The 18,836-nt window shown below is 39.1% G+C and overlaps 2 protein-coding genes across 3 annotated transcripts; both read left to right on the plus strand.

Moving 5' to 3' along the window:
* The first annotated feature begins 1,373 nt into the window (after positions 1 to 1,373).
* On the plus strand, positions 1,374 to 13,473 carry prelp (proline and arginine rich end leucine rich repeat protein). Its single transcript, XM_005804313.2, has 7 exons — positions 1,374 to 1,486; positions 9,445 to 9,880; positions 9,966 to 10,151; positions 10,239 to 10,396; positions 10,847 to 11,043; positions 12,004 to 12,079; positions 12,178 to 13,473. The coding sequence occupies exons 2-7, from the start codon at positions 9,449 to 9,451 to the stop codon at positions 12,266 to 12,268; spliced, it is 1,140 nt and encodes a 379-aa protein (XP_005804370.1). The 5' UTR covers positions 1,374 to 1,486; positions 9,445 to 9,448; the 3' UTR covers positions 12,269 to 13,473.
* A 575-nt stretch (positions 13,474 to 14,048) lies between these two features.
* Positions 14,049 to 18,207, plus strand: LOC102227695 (interleukin-20-like). Of its 2 annotated transcripts, none has more exons than XM_005804314.2 (6): positions 14,049 to 16,057; positions 16,524 to 16,709; positions 16,875 to 16,937; positions 17,062 to 17,214; positions 17,301 to 17,363; positions 17,743 to 18,207. In XM_005804314.2, the coding sequence occupies exons 2-6, from the start codon at positions 16,548 to 16,550 to the stop codon at positions 17,827 to 17,829; spliced, it is 528 nt and encodes a 175-aa protein (XP_005804371.1). In that variant the 5' UTR covers positions 14,049 to 16,057; positions 16,524 to 16,547; the 3' UTR covers positions 17,830 to 18,207. The 2 variants fall into 2 exon arrangements, with proteins under 2 accessions (XP_005804371.1, XP_023180458.1); XM_023324690.1 differs by having other exon boundaries at positions 16,033 to 16,046.
* Positions 18,208 to 18,836: the final 629 nt, after the last annotated feature.

The raw sequence follows: 18,836 nt of genomic DNA on the forward strand, positions 1-18,836 counted from the left end.
TGAATTTGTTCCCATCATCATGTTGATGCTCTATTTAACTGCAGTTGTGGAAGTGGGTATGCCCAGTGAAAATGAACTCCGCTTTCCAAAAACATTAAAAAATATATTGGTTAAAAACATTAATGATTTCATAAAGAGAAAGGTAACAAAGGGGGCATTTTTCTAAATTTTTTACACAGGATCAGATGGGGTTTGTATAGTTTTTTCCCCAATAAATAAATGAAATTATAAATTGGATACAACATTTGATATTTACTCTGGTTATTCTTGCACTTTGTGACAAAATATTCAAAACCAGAAGTCATTTGTAAGAGAGTAAATACTAAACTGTAGAGCGCTTGCTACTAAATTTGCAGCAGAGGTACCTAAGATGAGCTTATGCTTGAAACCAGAAAGCATCCAAACTTTTATCAGACATGAGCTCACTTCATGAAATCAGGGAAGTGAATGGAAGGCGTTCCTCCAACCTGTTAGCTGATAGAGGAGGAGACAAAAACACTTACCAAGAAAGTGACGTATTGATTACATAAACCCTTTCCTGTGTCCTTAATGTTTCCTATCCTTTTTCAAGTTTAGTTTTATCTGGACCTGGTATTAATCCAGTAGACTGGCAAAAGACTCCTGGAGGGAGGAGTAATGAAAGAGAGGGAAGAAGTGGAGGAACATGTTTAAGAATCTGATCCACAACTATGATTGTCCCCTTAGCTCACAGCTGCGTCTCATGCTGCAGGATGGCAGTCATGCAAACACACACCCACCCTGAATCACATGGATCACATGAAGTTAAACGCTTTTTAATTTTAGTCTCACTCCGCGTCACTTCCTGAGCTAAATCACTACATCTACCACCTCACCCGCACTTCAATTGCTTCCTTGAGAATAACCAAAATGCTCTGGGAATTTAATGTAAACTGAACGGATGCCAGAACGTCAGTGGGACGATTGAATCAGTGGAAAGATGCAATAGCACATGTGTGTGTTGTCATCCTAACAACGTGCAGTGGGTGGGAGACGTACTCTCAGCTGGACTTTCCTAAACAGAGCTCCACTGTTTACAGCATTTCATGGAGATTTTTGCATTGGCATACATTTGCAAACAAATCCATGGCACATTGTGTTGTTTTCTGTTTTGTGGGACTCATTCATCCATCCTTTGGGAAGGAACACAATTATGACAAATCATGACTCATTTTAGTCACATGAAAGAGACTGCAGCTTTCCAGAAAGGATTAAGATTAAATCTTCTTGGACCAAAGCAGAGCAGCGCAGAGGAGGGGGGGAACCACTGTGACCCTCAGAGGGGATGGAGCCAGAGAACAAACCCAAAGGCCTGTCCAGCAAGAAGGAGTGAAAGAGGGGAGGGAAGTGAACAGAGGAAGAGAGAGTGAGAGAGAAGGAGGGAGGGGTAGCAAAGGAGTGTGAGAGGCAGAGAGGAGTAAAGACACAAACTTGTGACTTGACAAAAGAGGGCAGGTCCCGGAGACAGGTAAGAAAGTTTATTTGTTGTCCAGTCGGGGAATTTTTCATGAGGAATCATAATCAGTAAAAGTTGGCAGCAGTCAGGAGTGTTTTGTGTGTGAAGCAGAAGGAGGCAGAGGGGCAGAGGGAAATGTTTGTGGACTGAATCCTAGTACAGAAACAGCTGAGTGGGTTTCTATAGAAACACTCAAACATACAAAGTGGTGCTCTGTCCTCCGAGGAGCTGCAGGGACACTTTGAGTCCGTCACACATGCCTCTTCACCTCGGCTTTTTAATCCATCAGTCAGTGAGCATAAATGCTTCTGCATTAACGTTAACGCAAATTGAAGATTTTCAGCTTTGCGAAATGCAGATTTTGTGACTTTGCGTGATGCAGATGTGGCTCTTCAAGGCTTCAGTGAAAAGGGAGCCTTTTACTCATCGACTTGAAATCCTCTGGATTGATTTCAGATGGATGCAGCTCCTAGGTGGGTGTGAACCAAAAGCTGTTATAAAAGTGAGAAGGAATATTCTGGAAATCTCCTTGGAATGCAAGTTTATATTTCTTTTTTTTGTAATCAAACACATTTTGTTCTGATCCGTCATAATCTAGGTGGGTAAACTACTATAAACAGTATCTGAAATGTGGAAAGAATGCTCAAAAGTAAACATAAACCAATCTTCACTGATTCTTGGAATCAAGGTGCTGGCATTAGAGGCGCCAGTCAGAGCAAAAAGTTGAAATATTCTGAACCTGTGGACAGAAAATCAGGCTGTCAGCTATGGAAAGTCGTTTTTGGTTTTTTAAATATTTTGTAGCTGATTTTATGGTCCAATATGCTGTGTAGTTCATCTTTTTTCCTTAAAAGGTTTTATATTAATTATGCGAGACTGACTAGACTCCGCAGTCGGACAATTACAACAGCATTATAAATGAGCCATTTGGTCGCACCAATTGCCAAAGTGAGATAATTAATTTCTGCTGAGAAATTTCTGTCTGTTGTCCAAAGCTCCAGAGTTTTGGCAAAGTATTGATCTTGACTCTGGACCAGCGAATGACTATTGCAACTTGACCAAAACACAAGAGAGTTTGGGAAAAAGCTTATTCCTAAGGACTGCTGCAACAAAAGCTTTTATTAAATACTGTGACCCATTAATTGAAATTGCTTTTTTTTAAACTCATCATTCCTTAAAACACAGGAGGGCACTCACTCAAATGTTTAAATCTTTTGTTTGATAGACTTATACATTGGAAGCAAGCTAATTTTGCACAGAGTATTTTATGTGAGATTTCTTTTAAATGGCCTCAATACTAAGTTAGTTGCTGAATGTAAATACATTTTGACATATTTAACATTCACAGGTCAGACCAAAATTTTAATAAATCTTAAATCTTTTTCCCAGACTTTGCATTGTATTTTTGATATGACTTTTAATAGCTCAATTGTTAAAGGGTATATGTATAGTATAAGATTTTCAATTGTTTTCATGTCTAAATAAAGATGGAAATGTTCAATTTCAAGTCTGAAATCAAGAAGTTTGTTACAAGTGTAGCTAAAAGCAATCAGAAGTAGGTCAAGAGCACAAGTGAAGGTTGGGAGGAGGAGTGATGTTACATTTAAACCCCAAACTTGGACCTACAACACAAAGGACATCCATCCATCCATCCATCCATCCATTTTCTAACACCCTTATCCCCAGTGGGGTCGGGAGGTACTGGTGTCTATCTCCAGCTAACGTTGCAGGTGAGAGGCGGGGTCACCCTGGACATGTCGCCAGTCTGTCGCAGGGCACAAAGGACATACAGCCAAGCAAATATAGTGACAGCAAGATAATGTTTATGCATTTATCCAGCAAAGAGGAGAAAGCTTGGACAGTCAACAAACGGGCACCTTACCAAAGTTTTTAAAAGCTCTGTGTAACTTGTGATGCCTGAGTCACCAGTGGTGACTTTCAGCTCGTAAACAAACAACTGTCTTTCAAAATCCTGAAAATACAAGAAGATTGATAAACTGCAATAATTTCTGCTCCAGTTCTGAGTAGCATTGTTGCTTTGATTGTCCCAACAATTGTTTCACTAGGGTAGTCTACTCTGTGCCATCATTTCATGAAGTGATAATCAGTCTATGTTTTACTAGGGACTAGCAGCATTACTGTAATATTGTTTTAAATGTGTTATTTACGAGGACACTGTCTGTGATAACCTCCGGAGGTCTGTCTCCAATTAGCTGGAGAACAACATGTCACTTGACCCTCAAAGGTCCCATGTGGTGGATGGAAAGGATGTTAATGCACTAATGTACAATCAGACTGCAGATGTCAAACACTCCGTCATTTGGCTCAGGCACAGAAATAAAACACTTACAGCTGGAGATAATTATCATGCTTCAACATTCAGATGGGGGTTTGGAGGCTAGTGACTTTATATGATCTCTGGACATCAGCAGACGTTCTGTATTTACATCAAATGTAAAACTATCTGTAAAACAATGTGTTTCTTTTATGTGAAAAATATTAAACTCACCAGTGATCTAGTTGTTTCCTTTCTGCTTAATTTTTAAGAATTTTGTACTTTTCAAGATATTTGTTAAACATTTTTAGGATGTAAACTTTTTTTTTTTTTTTTACCATTGTTGTCATTTTTTAAATATAACAATAGCTCTTTAAAAACTGTGGATCCAGATGACATGCTTTCATCCACATATAGCACTCACTTCCTGTTTATCAAACAGACAAAGCTAGACATTTTTTGTTGTCAAAAAGGGCTCATAGAAATTATTTATCTGTTTTATATAAATAAAGGCTTTAAATGATATTTTCTCTCCAAAAATCTGGATTTTACTTAAAGAAATTAAACATAACTTTGCAGAAAAAAGGATTTAGAGCGACCCGTTCAGTGACTCCATTTACTGTTTGCTCAGTAAAACATGAATCATATGATTCATGTTTAATGGACTCCAGGAACATAGTCCTCCAACTCCAAATTGCGTGTTGTTCAGTCAGATTTACTTATCAAGGCGACACATAACGTAGCAATGAATCAAGCCTCTCTGACTTTCACAGTTTTTAAGTGTTTGCCAGACTACTCCACACAGAATAGCAGAAAAAGGAGACAGAAAACTGGTTCTGGTTTCAAACTAAAGGGCTGTGAAGCTGTGAGAGGGAAAAAGGAAGGGCAACGCCAGGGAACGCAGGAAACTTCAGATGTGTTTTTTTCAGGCAGAGCCTCTGGATCAGAACCTCTTTCCTGCTGTGGGATGTTTATGTGATGTGTCAGTCAGTTTGTTTTTGTGGGACCTTGGTTTGTTTTCCATTAGTTTGCGATTTATTTGTTTTTTAGTTTTGCTATTGTGTTTTATTTCTTGAGTTTAGCTTCTTTCTGTTTGTCTCGGTTTCCAGTGTCACTTCACGCCAGGTTCCGGTTTCATTGTCATTCTTCTTTGGAGGTTTTTGATTGTTGTTCTGGTTTTCACACCTAGTGTGAGCGACTTCTGTGTTGTACACACTAAATGTTGCAAGAAATGCATCGCTGCAGGGCGCTCACATTAAAGAAGGTTTCCCACACAGCCAGAAATTCACATGATGTTTCTCTGGTCTTTCAGAAATGTTGACTGTATTTTATCATCTGTAGTTCAAAATCTGAAATACTTCATATTTTTCTCAAATGTTTTAACCCAAATCAGTAGATAACAGTAAAATATTCATGCAGGCAGTACCCAGATAAACCAACAAACAAACCAAAAAGAGTCCAACCAAACAAAACAAGTAAAGTGACAAGTAGGTCACTCTTACTCTAAATCTTCAAGACGCTGATAAAGGGAGATTCATTACAACACAGTTTGAGTGAGATGTAATCTTCATTATATTTGTGAAAATACAAACACAAATATTTTTCAGCTCATCTGGAGCGCTGCTCCTGCTGTCTTTCATCTTCCTCTTGACTCCATAGACACTTTTTGTGTTCTCGTTTCTGGATCAGACCAGTTTTTGACCAATCACAGTCATAAAACCAGAAATGACTACTTTTGGCAGCGAGTCCAGATGAAAAATAAAATCAGAAACTCCACGAGGCGTATCAGCAAAGGTTCGAAGTGCTCTGAAAATTCATTCCTTCCCTGTTCTGACTTTGGACTTGATAAAGTGGACCAACACAGCAGATGACACGTCTTGCTAAATCATCTCTGACTGTGGAAACTTTAATCTGGACCTCCAGCAGCCTGGAGTCACTCTTCCTCCTGGATCTTGATTTCCAAGTGAAATTTGAAATTCACTGAAGTAACACTGAGGAGGAGTACCATATATTCCTCCTTTGCCCAGGTGAGACAATTCTGCTGTTTCCTCTGACTCAGAAGTGGCTCAAAGCACAGAATTCAACACTTGTAACCCATTTCCTGGAGAAGTCTGTGCGTATATGTGAAGTAATAACTCCAGTTCACACTTTGTGAACCATTTCAAAATCATGGGAAGACTTCACTAAAGGCTGTAATTATTCCTCTTGCCAGAGCAGCTACAACTGCCACAGTTTTTGCTTCCAGTTAACTTTCAAATGAAATGTTCAGATACGATACTCTGAAGAGCCTGTTCTGCAGCCCTTTGAATTATGGAAGGTGTTTAGTGACTGCCCAGCAGTCTTCCTCATAATTTTATAGGCACAACATGCCTGCATTAAAAATTGTTTTCAAAATTGCTTTCAGTGAGTTTATGCAACATTCACATTTTGTCACGAAACTGAATTATCAAATCAAGTTACTGAAAAACATTAACTTTGTGATTTTCTGTAGACTGAACTGATTTAAATATTTACACATTGATTACTGAACCTATAAATCGGTTTTGTAAACGTTAAAACTTCACTGGAGAAGCAATTTCTTTCTTGGTTAAAATAAATGCATTGCTCTCAGCCTTTCTCCTTTTGGATCTTCCCCTTCATCACTTCACACAATTTCAGTGACTTAAAGGCTAAAAAACTGGGCAGTTTTCCAAAGCCAATGCAATCAGGAAACATTGGTGCCTCAGTGTTGGAGATTTGTCCTTAAAGCTTTGTGGTGATTATTTCCAGCAGGACTTCTTTGCCTGTCCAGGTAGTTAAAAGTACTTCTGCACACCCATTCTGTGCAAGCTGAATCCCCTCATTGACCAGATTTTGTAGATGATTGTATTCCTCCTGCACACAGCTGAGCTCGTTTCCACATCTGTAAACTATATTTCTAAAAATCAGGGGTTACATTACCCTTTTAAAATCCTCCCACTCTGTTCTGCTGCTGAAAAGGAAAACTGGGTGTGTCGAAGAAGAATCTGCAGCAAAGATTCCCTCATGCAAGCTGACTATTTTTTTGAAACCACTGTTATCACGAGGACTTTTTTTCATCTGGTCATTAAGGAGCAAATGGCTTATCAGATTTAAATTATTTAGGCTACCTACACATGAGCTAAAGTTGTGAAATGTACATAGAAATGTATATATTCTGCATTTATTTATTCACTATTTAAAATCTCCCAGATTTTCAGGTTTCTATTTAATTTAAATTTTATCCTGTCTGTAGGTAATTATTAATAATCAATTATTTTTAGTTATTTTATATTTAGTGGGATATATTTTGTTACTGTACTGCTGTAACAACTGAATTTTCCAACTGTGGGATTTATGAAGGACTATTCTATTCTATTCTATTCTATTCTATTCTATTCTATTCTATTCTATTCTATTCTATTCTATTCTATTCTATTCTATTCTATTCTTTTCTTTTCTATAGTGTACCTACATTAATGTCTTCATAACTGCCTTCCCTCTGGACGATGTTGATTTGTAGATTTTATTCATTTTTGTAGCATTTTATGTATATTTTATGTATCATTATGTATCTGATCTTCTTTAAGAATTTACTCAAATTTGACAAAAAACAAAAAACCCAGTTCCCTCCTTCAATATAAAGAAGCATTTCAGCTCTCATAATGACCAAAGCTCAATTCCTTAAAGTAAATTTTATAACACTACTACTATTCCTAATAATTAGGATATGTTTTTGAAAATTCGCTCACACTCCGGCCCTGTTCTATCACAGAGCAGGAAAGTCTTTGAGATTTTATAATGGCTGAAGATCAAAGCTGATGTGTGAGGAAGAAGTGAGTGGATGTGGAAAAGCAGCTGGTTCTGGAGGGAGAACCAGTATGATTTTAGTTAAGACCCAGAACCTGGCGGCACGCGAGGAATCCAAGCAAAGGGAGAAAAATCCCCTTGCCAAGGAGTCATGACGAACTTCAAAGCTGATAAAAAAAAATAAAAAACACTGACAGTCAAGAATGGCAACCATCTTCTTTCTCTGCGAGAACAAAATGAAAATATTTTCATGACCTTTAAACTCCTCTAATGAAAACAGTTTTTGGGGAGCCTGAAATAAATGTGCTTCTGTCCCATGTGCAAATATTAAATGAGTGAAAGAAGGAAAAGTTAGAATAAAGAAAAGAGCAACGTCAACGTCACAGTATTTTTCAAGCCAGAGATGCTGAAAACAATGAACTCAGAATAAATTGGGAACAAAAACAAACAATAAATCAACAGTGAGATCATTTACTGCAACAGGCACCTTAAATAAAGACAGTGAAGGGAAGATTTAGTCATTTGTTTTCCAAAACACAAAAAATTAATCACCAAATGAGCCAGTAAGAAAGTCGAGACTTGCAGGGCTGAATTGCAGAACAGGTGGAAATCCTTTCAGGATCATGATAATTAGGAGATCAATTCTAAGGTTTTAGACATTTGAACAAACTTTTATTCAGATTCAATGAGTGAGTTATTTCACTAAATAACAATTTTAATGAAGACAGAATACTCTCTTCTCCTAACAAAGACATGGATAATTGTGTAAATTTTTCTACTTGGCTGTTTTGTGTCAGTCAATCAGGCTTTTTTTGCTCTGGTGTTCACCTCGACTCGTAATGAGGAGCAAATAGTTTCTCCGTGTATTATACGTGATTTCAAAGGCAACGCCAGCTAAATAAATTTACATTTTCATGAATTACGCATTGGACAAGACCAGCAATAGTCACCTGAGAGGTGCTTTTAAATGCAGCTCAGGAGAATAAATCTTCCTACTGCTTGCTGGTTGTGCAGAGCCGGTATTGGTTATGAACGTCTAATTCATCCTTCCAGTAAAGATTTATTTACAAATAAATTCAGTAATAAACAAATAAACCTTTAACTTTTGTCAGTCACATAAGAGTACTGTAAAAAATAGTTTGTCCCTTAAGATTTCTCCTTTTTGCTTTTATGTCACAATTAGATGTGGGTAGAAAACCAGCAGTAGTTTTGACCTTTGAACTCTCACTTGTAAGGGCTTTTGGACCGTTCTTGTCATAATGTCAAATCACAATGAGGCAAAGCAGGACTGAAGTGCTTTAGATATTGTCTTGGGCTCTTTTGTGACTTCTGGATGAGACGCTAATATCCTGTTTGAGTAATTTTGGTTCTCTACAGATCCATGTTTTCTCCATTAATGACACTCATTGTGGTTTGATGAACTTATAAAGCTCGGAAATGGTTTTCTAATCCTTTCAAGACATATAGTGGGTGGTTTTATTTCTTATCTGTTTTTGACCTTCTTTAGATTGAGGCATGATAGGTTTCTAGTGTGTGACCTTTGAGCCTAATCCTGATGCCAGACAGATTTAATTTAAGAGATTTCTTGCGTCTGCAACTCTGGCAGTAATCAGGCTTGAGTATAGTAAGTGATACTTTACTCAACTTGCAACAAACTCCTGTTCTTCCCAGTTAATTCATGATTTAAAATGAATTAAACCCATCCTTCTCCCAATAATTAATAGGATAATAACTAATACATTTTCTCTTAGGAAATTATGACTTCAAAACCTCCTTTGCAGAATGAAATGTAATTGAACTGAAGTAATTTTTTTTATCTCTTTGCTTGTTGCAATGTTGTGCATTTTACTTAAAAAACAACAAGGTTCTCTTTCATGCTCTCTTGTAGGACAATGAAGGCTGGTGTGGGACTTATTTCTTCATTGCTCCTGTTCCTGTTAATGGGAGCAGTCTTCGCCCAGAGGCCGCGACCGAAGAAGCCTACCAGACGTCCAGCCACCACCAGGAAGCCTTTTGTCCCCAAGCGTGGGGAACCAGCCGTGCCCGAACCCCAGGAGCCCACAGATTTCCCTCCAATCATCCTCGGCCCGCCCTCCATCTTCTCTGATTGTCCCAAAGAGTGTTTATGTCTCCCAAGCTACCCAAATTCTCTCAACTGTGAGAACCGGAACATCCGTGTGGTCCCGGTCATCCCATTCAGAACTCATTACCTGTACCTACAGAACAACTACATCTCTGAGCTCACTGCAGAGGCCTTTAACAATGCTACAGAGGTCCGCTGGATCAATCTGGCAAACAATCGCATCCAGAAAATAGACAAGCAGGTTCGTCAGACGGTTTTTGTCTTTTAAAGCCTCTAAAGATCTGAAAAATTGCTTTAAAATGCCAATCTGTTCCCCATGTCTGCAGGTTTTTGAGAAGATCCCGGGTCTGCTGTATTTCTATGTCCAGAGAAACCAGCTGAATGAAGTACCATCAGGCCTCCCAACAAGTCTGGAGCAACTTCGTCTGGACAGGAACCGCATTAGCAAGATCCCCGCTGGTGCCTTCACCAAGCTGGAGAACCTGACTCTGCTGGACCTGCACTACAACCAGGTGAACCACATTTCGCACCTGTGCAGGCAGGAGAGCCAACTGCATTATGGGAAGTAGATTTTCAGTGTGTGGTGTCTTCTCGGTCAGCTGAGCGACAGTGACCTGGGAAAGAACACGCTCAAGGACCTGAAGAACCTCATGCAGCTCAACCTGGCATACAACGTTTTGAAGAAGATGCCCGCTGGAGTGCCAAACAACCTCATCCAGCTGTTCCTGGACAAGAACCGCATAGATGACATACCAAAGTAAGTAGACAAAACGCAAACATTGGTTAACGGACGTGTGCGTATACAAATACTCCAAAGTACAGTGACAGTGAAATAAGTATTGGCCACACATATGGGCTGAAATGTTGCCAAAGAAATTAGGATTTCTAAGATTTGTGCCACTGTAAGAAAGATTTATGTTTGGAACATTCAACAATGCAGATATGAAACAGAAATCTACAATGAAAGCTATTCTTATCTCCACATGTTTCTCTTTAGTTAGAAGTGCAAACATTTTTTCTCAAACTGTAAAAACTCCGAAATGCAAAATATGTTTGGCAGTTTAAATCCTTCTGCAGTTTCCTTCAATGCAACAAAAAGTTAAATTTAGAGGTCGAAAGCTGTTTTTGACTCAAATTTGTGCCTATATAGGCTGATTTGCTGAGAAATACCACCTTTGTTCATGTCCTGTATGCCTGTCCTGTCCAGAGATTACTTCAAGGACTTCACCCACCTGGCGTTTGTGAGGCTCAACCACAACCAGCTGAGCGATAAAGGAGTTCCCAAGGCCGTGTTCAACTTGACCAGCCTGCTGGATCTGCAGCTGGCTCACAACCAGCTCACAGTGATTCCCCTCTTCAACAATCACCTGGAGCACCTGCACCTCAACCATAACAACATTGAGAGTAAGTGACGGTCTTCTACTCACTGGTGCTAATCTAATAACACTCTTCCACATGTGGAAGAGTGTTACTGGTGCAGTTCGATTTCACTCTGCACTGGGTAAACGGGTTTGGACAAGAACAGGCGAGGAGTTGGAGAACCACCTCCTCACCTGTGGTGGCACTGCGCCAAGAACTACTGAAGGAAACAACGCCAAATCCTCAAATGAAGACCCTGGGCACAACTTCCTTCTTCACAAAATATAAACAGAATTGGATTTGGTGTCAGATTTTAGAGGTTATAGAATTTCTCTTGTGTCTTTGGCAAACAACCACGAGCCATTTCTCCTGCAAACAATAGACTTTGCACATTTGTTTTGGTTGTATTTACCCAGAATGCCATGCGCGCTGTATTCTGCTTTCTGCCTTTGGAGAAGTTTCTGGTCTGCTTGCATCCAGATATGCATTCGAGCAACGCCAGAGTTCACTTCAACTGAACCAACACCTACGTTTTTAGGCAGACCAGTTTTTTTTGGTCCACATCAGAGCTTGATTGTGCATTCACACCTCAAACGAACCGAACCTCCCAGACAAACGAACTAGTTTGATTAAAGCGGACTAAGTGGGGCAGGTCCACACCGTGAAATTTCCCCTATAAAAACAAATGGTGATTCAAGTCGACTTGCACATGACTTTGGATTCAATTAAGAAAATATAAAATTTTTACTGTACATTGCAGAATAAAATAGCATTGAGTCGACTGACAAGCTGCCTGAACAACACAGCAATCCACAATTCAGTAAACTCACCGGGGCTTAAAATTTGAAGTTCAGTAAAGAATAATAATAATAATAATAATAATAATAATAATAATAATAATAATAATAATAATAATAATAATAATAATAATAATAATAATAATAATAATAATAATAATAAAAAGAGTTTTTATTTTGTATCTGTAACTATTTGTTTTACTAACAGGCATCAACGGCACTGAGATCTGCCCATTCAGCCTGCTGGCCGACCTGACTGACGACCGCCTGGTGCCACGACTAAGGTAGATCCACATGTCAACATGAACTGGTGCTGCAGCACGCTCTGAACGGCAGCTAACAGTCAGGTCACATGCTGATGCATTTTGTTCTGCTGCCTCAGATACCTGCGTCTGGATGGGAATCATTTGCATCCCCCCATCCCTATGGATGTCATCATGTGCTTCAGACACCTTCACTCTGTCACCATTTAGGAGGCGGGGTGTCTTCTCACACAAAGCCGCACACGTATAAAAAACCAAATAAACGACAGCAGTGCACATCGGGGAATTCGAGATAAAGCGCGCTCACTGAAGCACAAGGTTTCGAGCTTGAACGAGCTGCGGAGTTGCATTACTGAAAGAGGAACTCTGCTCAGCTGCAAAGCTCTGAGTTTGCTTTTTAAATGACTGAAAGTGTCATTCTGCCAGAATCCGAGCAGTGGACTGCAAACTGGCAACAAGAGATTATAGGAACATTTAGCTTATGGTTTGCATGGGAGGTTTAGTATCTATTCAATAAAAAAAAAATTTAAATGAGCAAAACTCCAACTCCAGGTGTAATAAAATACATACAGCTGCATTTAATAAATTAAATTTAGTTAAATTTGTATTTATTTCAGTAATTCAATTTAAAAAGTGGAACTCATATGTTGTGCAAATTTATTACACTAAAGAATTCACTTCTGGATGAATTTTGGGTGGTTATGAACATTAAATAGGGCAACCAAAAACCAATATTCAATGCATGAAAGTATTTAATGCATAAAGTAAGTGTATGTACTTTAAGTCATAACCCCATGCATCATTGACTGGAGCTCCTTTTGCATGAATGACTGAATCAGTAAGGTGTGACGTGGTTCAGCAGTACCTTAACACAAAGATGTAGCTGCAGTCTGTCCACAAATCCCCATCCTCCACTTTTGAACAGGTTTTGCGCCACCATACTCTTAATTTACTTTAACCTTTCATTAATATGTTTAGATAGCAAACTCTGTGAACTGCAGAGTTAGCAGAAGGTCATTTAGCGATGACCTTTTGTGAATTGCCCCTCTGGTGAAGTGTGTCAGAAGCAGCTGTCAGATCACCTATGTAATATTTACATTTACACAATCATGAAAATGAGCGGAGATAAATGTAGAATATGTCCCTCTGTTTGTAATGAATCTGTATATGAGTTTCACTTTTTCAGCTGAATTACTAAATTAAATTAATTTGATATTTAAAGTTATGGAGATGCTCCTCCGCTCTGCGACAGAGGGCTGTTTTAAGGACCAACATTTGCATATAGACCTGAATAATGCCTTCCAAGGTGCTTTGTGTAAAAATGTTTTTGTTTTTCCTATTAATAGACTTTTATGTTATTCCTCTGTATAAAGGCATTTGTACAAATACTGAAAAATAAAATGTCTTTGCTCGTATATACAGTAGCTGATCTTCAATCTTCTCCACCTTTGAGTTTGCTGGGCTCAGTATCCTCAGAGGACTTTTCTTCTTTCTTTTTTTTTGTTCTTCTACAAGATAAAACATGCTCACTGGATTTGGGTTTCAGGTAATGTTGAAGTATTTGTATCTTTAGAGTTCCCATAATGTTCTCAACACATTATGCAATCACAGTCATTATGCAGGGATGAACTCTGCCAAATTGGCAAGGGGAAAAAATGTAATTCTTTCTAAAAGCAGAAACGTTTTCAGGAAGTTTCTCTCTTCAAGTCAAGGTGCAGGAAGAATGAGAGCATAACCAGGAAGACGCTCCATCCCTTACATCCAGGCACAAGAACCATGACTCATCTTGACGTTAGTCTTGAATAGATGCTAACAGTCATTAAACAAAAAGGAAACAGCAGAACATCAATACAGAGGCACGCAGAAAGGGAAAATGTGGACTTTAGTTCTCTCTAGTCATCTTCCCCATTGACTCCTTTTCACTTTTCTTGTAGATGTTTTAGTTGTTATTGTTTCTAAAACCTTCAGGTATTTTAAAGAGGTCATGATTCAATGCACTCTGACACAGTTCCTTGAGCTTTTAGGGAAAAAAATTCCAGCCCCACAGCATCACACTCTCTCTGCCGTACTAGACACTTTCAACAATTCGTCCTTTGTGTTACTCCAAACCCACCTGAGAGCTTTGTCACAAAAAAGTCTAATCATAGACTCATCCAACCAGAGCAAACTTGTAAAGTTGAAGTTGCACCAGAGTTTCTATTTATCAAATTAAAGGTTACACTTTGATATTTTCTACCTAAAATAAGCATTTATTTTAACACATTATTTCCAGGTGGCAGGCATTGACCAGTGCATCTTTACAGCAACACCTCAGTGTATTTCATTGCAGTTTTTATATACTAGGTCAACACAAAGCTGTAGAGGGATTGGGATGAATCGTTTTCAAAAATGTTCACAAATAAAGTCCTAAAATCTGTGCGATGCATTTGTATTCTCCCCCTAGAGGCGGTACTGTAAATAACTGTCTTCTCCTTCAACCAGAGCTCCAAGTCCTTTTGAAAATATCTCCAGCAGCTTCACTGGAAACTGAAAAATGTTCTTTGCAACATGATTCAGACTCAGTCAAACTGAGCACAGGTCATCTGTGACACGTGAATCTTGCAAAAGATTCTCAACTGGACTTATGTCTGGATTAAGGTTTTCCTCAGACGTCTTGATGTTTTGGTAACTTTGCAATTGTGCCAGTTTCAGATGCTGAACTGAACATTAAGATGTTTAAACTCTGGGGTGATGTTTTACAGAGTAAACTTGCTTTAGTCTTCCCCAGAACTTCTTCATCTTCTTGCCTGCTGATTTTCTTGCTCTTTGTGATAAAGTTTTCTAACATGCTGAGTCATTCACAGAACAGCTGGAGTTACACTGAGATTAAATGGACTCTGTAAACTAAGTAAGTGAGTTCTGGAGGAAAGGGGTCAATTTTATTTAAAGGAATTATATTAATAGGTGCTAAATACATAAGCATGCCACACTTTTCAGATTTGTATTTCTGAATAATTTTTTTTAACTACATAGAATTTTATTTCTTTCTGCTCTTATTTTAGACAGATCAGAAATCTTTAGACAAGATCTTCTTTCTGGTGAATACATTCGCAGCTCTTCCTCACAGGAGACACAGCATGCTCATGCAGCTCCGTTATGACCCCTACTGGCTACTTACTGCATATCACCACTGTTATTAACACTGGGCTGTGAACTTTTCCTTTTAAATTTTCTGTACTTCCAGTTACAAATGCTGACACATGTTTCCACCACCTGAAAAGAACCTCGGGAATTTTGCTCAGATACTCCTGCAGTAACAAACGGTGACTCAATATTGTTCCAAGAGTGCAGGCAATTCCTGTTTTCATCTGACTTCCCTGAAGACATTTTTTTAAAACTATGACTGGATTCTGTTACTGCAAATAGATGAGCAGGTTCAGCGACCGTTTCTGAAAATGAGTTGCCTAACCTGTGTTGAGGTTAAAGACTTGGACCTTGAGGGGCCAAATAAAAAGGTGCAGACAGACAGATTATTGGTGTTCAGCAGCAGAAGGATTAATCAAAACTCTCCAAGAAACTATAAACTGGACGATTTTGGGTGCAGACACTTAATTCATCCTACAACTGAGAAAAAAAACCCCACAGATAATCTGGCAGATTACAAGGCAGATGTACAAAAGAAATGATGACACTCAAATCTGATGAATGACTCATGAACACATTCGCAGAATGTCAGTGAGAGTTATTTTCTCCACAGTGGCATGGGGTTTACGTCACAAAGAGGGAGGAAACTCTCAATTATGCATTATCATTTTCTTTTACAATAGCATGAATGAGAAGTTCCTTTAATTGCATCACTTCCTTGTCCAGTAAACAGAGGTGTGCACGCCAGCAGCCTCCGTTTTGTGGGTCGGAATATGATTTCAAAAACCCCCCTCAGTCTACTATAAGAGCAGAGAGGATGGAGACTCAGAGACACACACATCCTCTCCAGGACCCATCCTCTCAGGTAACATACAGGTGAGTCTGAGCACAGGTGGTGATGCTGTTGCTGCTCTGGGTCATGGTGACTGATCTTGAACTTTGCATTGGTTTTGTGTAGTTTTCTTTAATCTCGTAGGGATATCCCATATGTTTTATAACTAAGTAGTGCAGTAAATGCATACAACCTGGGATTTAATCATTACTGATCGATTGTTGCAGCATTTCGCCAAGATGTTGTGTCGCCAAGATGTTGTGATAACTACATCCTTACACTCTCCTGTTGATACATTATAAAAGCTGACAGTGTCCTAAAGTTAAATGCACTTATTTTACCTCCTAACTCCTGGTGTTTTACACAGAAAGTTGGTTTAAGAGTTTTATTATGTTTAATTTAGTGTTAGGGTTAATTATAGTGGCTTTCATATCTAACTCATCATTTTAAGACAGCTTTTAAACTTCCATTGCTCATTAACATTTAACAAATCAAAATGTCTCCATTCAGCTTCACCTGCAGGTAACCACAGTGATGAAGATGCTGCTCAGTTCTTCCGTCTGCGCCATGCTCCTCCTCCTCCTCGGTTTTCTGAACAGGCCCGCAGAGAGCCGGACGCTGCACATGGACGGCTGCTCTGCCAACGTTCACCTCCATGAACTACACCGGTACTTCTCTGAGATAAAATCAGATGCGGTGAGTTTAATTAAAAAACACAGACACACACACACACATGCCGGTGCAGCAGCTCATGGATGCAGACACAGAAAGTCATTCGCTTCATGTCCAAGTGTTCATTTTTAGACGGAAAGTAGCCGCCTGAGAGATTTTAATCCCCAATTTTCTGATTTTACATGACAGATATCAGCAGACGGAGAGATTGGAGTAAAACTTCTGGACGCATCCCTGATGAAGAACGTTCAGGTGAGCTCTTCAGGCATTTTCTCCTGAGAACATTTCCATCCTGCCTCTTAATGTACGCAACAGCATACATCACTCGATGTAGTGATGAATGATTTCACTCCTGACACCTGCTTGCCTCCACCAGGAGGGCCAGACGTGCTGCTTTGTGCGTCTCCTGCTGCGTTTCTACGTCGAACGAGTCTTCAGCAACTACGAGTCCTCTCAGCCAAGTCAGCAGCGCTGCTCCAGCGCCTTGGCAAACGCTTTTGTCAGCATCAGAAGGGAAATGCATAAATGTGTAAGTTAGCCGTCCTGTTTCAGCTGCGATGTTACCAGAAGCAGCTCTGGGTCATGTTAGTGACTTTTGAACTCTTCTTTTCTCAGCACTGCCACTGTGGAGAAGAAACCCAGAGAACAATTGACTCAGTGCTCGCCAGCTTTGACAAGGTGCCCTATACGCCATGTGTGCTTTCTGTGCAAAATGCAAAGATCTTATCTCAGCTCACATAACTACAGCTAGATGCAGAAGGTTTCAGGTTTAGTGGGCAAAGAAATAGCTTTGAAAAGACTTTGCATGTCAGGAATTATTGAGCATTTTTCTCAATGTCTCCCTCTACCATAAAGAAATCAATCAATCAAGCAGCATAGGCATTTTTCATCAAAAGTCTTTGAATAATAATAATAATAATAATAAACAACAACTAGCAATGCAATTCAAAACAACCAATCAGTTTTGTTAAGCCACTCTAATATTGCTTTAGTGATTTTCCATTTCTGCTCATATCTAAGCCTCTTTGCTCTCTTCTCTGCTTCTCCTGCTGAGCAGCTGCAGATCCAGCAGGCGGCGCAGAAGGCTGTAGGGGAACTGGGCACAGTGCTGGACTGGCTGGAGGGACTGGGATCTAAATCATAAACACGAAGCTGACCCGCACAAGACCTACTCGTTCGTTTACCCCTGAGCCAGTTTGCATTTCTGTGTGTTTGTACTTGAATTAATTTAAACCTGTATATATTTGTATTCTCTCACATGCTCTTGGTGGAATGTCTGAAGCTGAAGGATGTATAGTTTGAAGAAATTTTAATTAGCAATAGGTTTTTCTGTGAAGTTGTAAATGAATTTTTATCAAAACATAGCTTTTATCTCAATTGTGAAAGTAAATAAATAAAATATATGACTACACTTTAATTTTTCTGCAGTATTTGTTGTAATTTACTGCCACCTAGTGGCTTTAAGAAGAATGCAACAACAGCGCAGAAAAAAGATTTCCACATTAGTATGCAACACCCTCCACAGTCATTAAATGCCTTGGTAAAGATGTGCAGAGAAGCCCATAAATAAAAGATTGTTATGGAAATGATTTGCTGAAGTTTTTAAATGTATATTTTTTCTCTATTACCATCATCCTGGTATGAACTTTGTTCTATATCCAGCCTTATTTGTTAGTGCTACGGCTGATATGAACTTAATTACTGCTCTAGCTATTTAATTTGACAAGTTTGGACCAGAAGTTGTTTTTTTGTACTTATTTCCTGAAAAGTGTTCAGAATACTTTCACATTTTCTTAGTCAAAGTCGTTGGTACATGGCTTTCAATTTATCCTCTTCACAAACCCAGACCTGCAAAGAGTCTGATATCTCTAAATACATGTTTTGCCTTCAGCACGAAGGCGACTGATTCATTTTCCTGATCATATAGTATTTGATCAAGAACCTTTAGATCAATATATGATTATTGTTCTATATTATTGAGTAGAAAAGAATAACCAACAACAAGAAACTGAGTTATTGGCCAGAAATCCAGTATGCAAAATATCTGGCAGAAAAAGTCTGCGGTGTCCCGCTCCGTTCCCTCACAGTCATCCACACCAACAGACCACCCAAAACGTCACAGGCGACTTCTCCACCCAGCCTCTTCAGCCT

Source organism: Xiphophorus maculatus, chromosome 20 (genome assembly GCF_002775205.1).
Source record: "Xiphophorus maculatus strain JP 163 A chromosome 20, X_maculatus-5.0-male, whole genome shotgun sequence".
NCBI classification, from domain to species: Eukaryota; Metazoa; Chordata; class Actinopteri; order Cyprinodontiformes; family Poeciliidae; genus Xiphophorus; species Xiphophorus maculatus.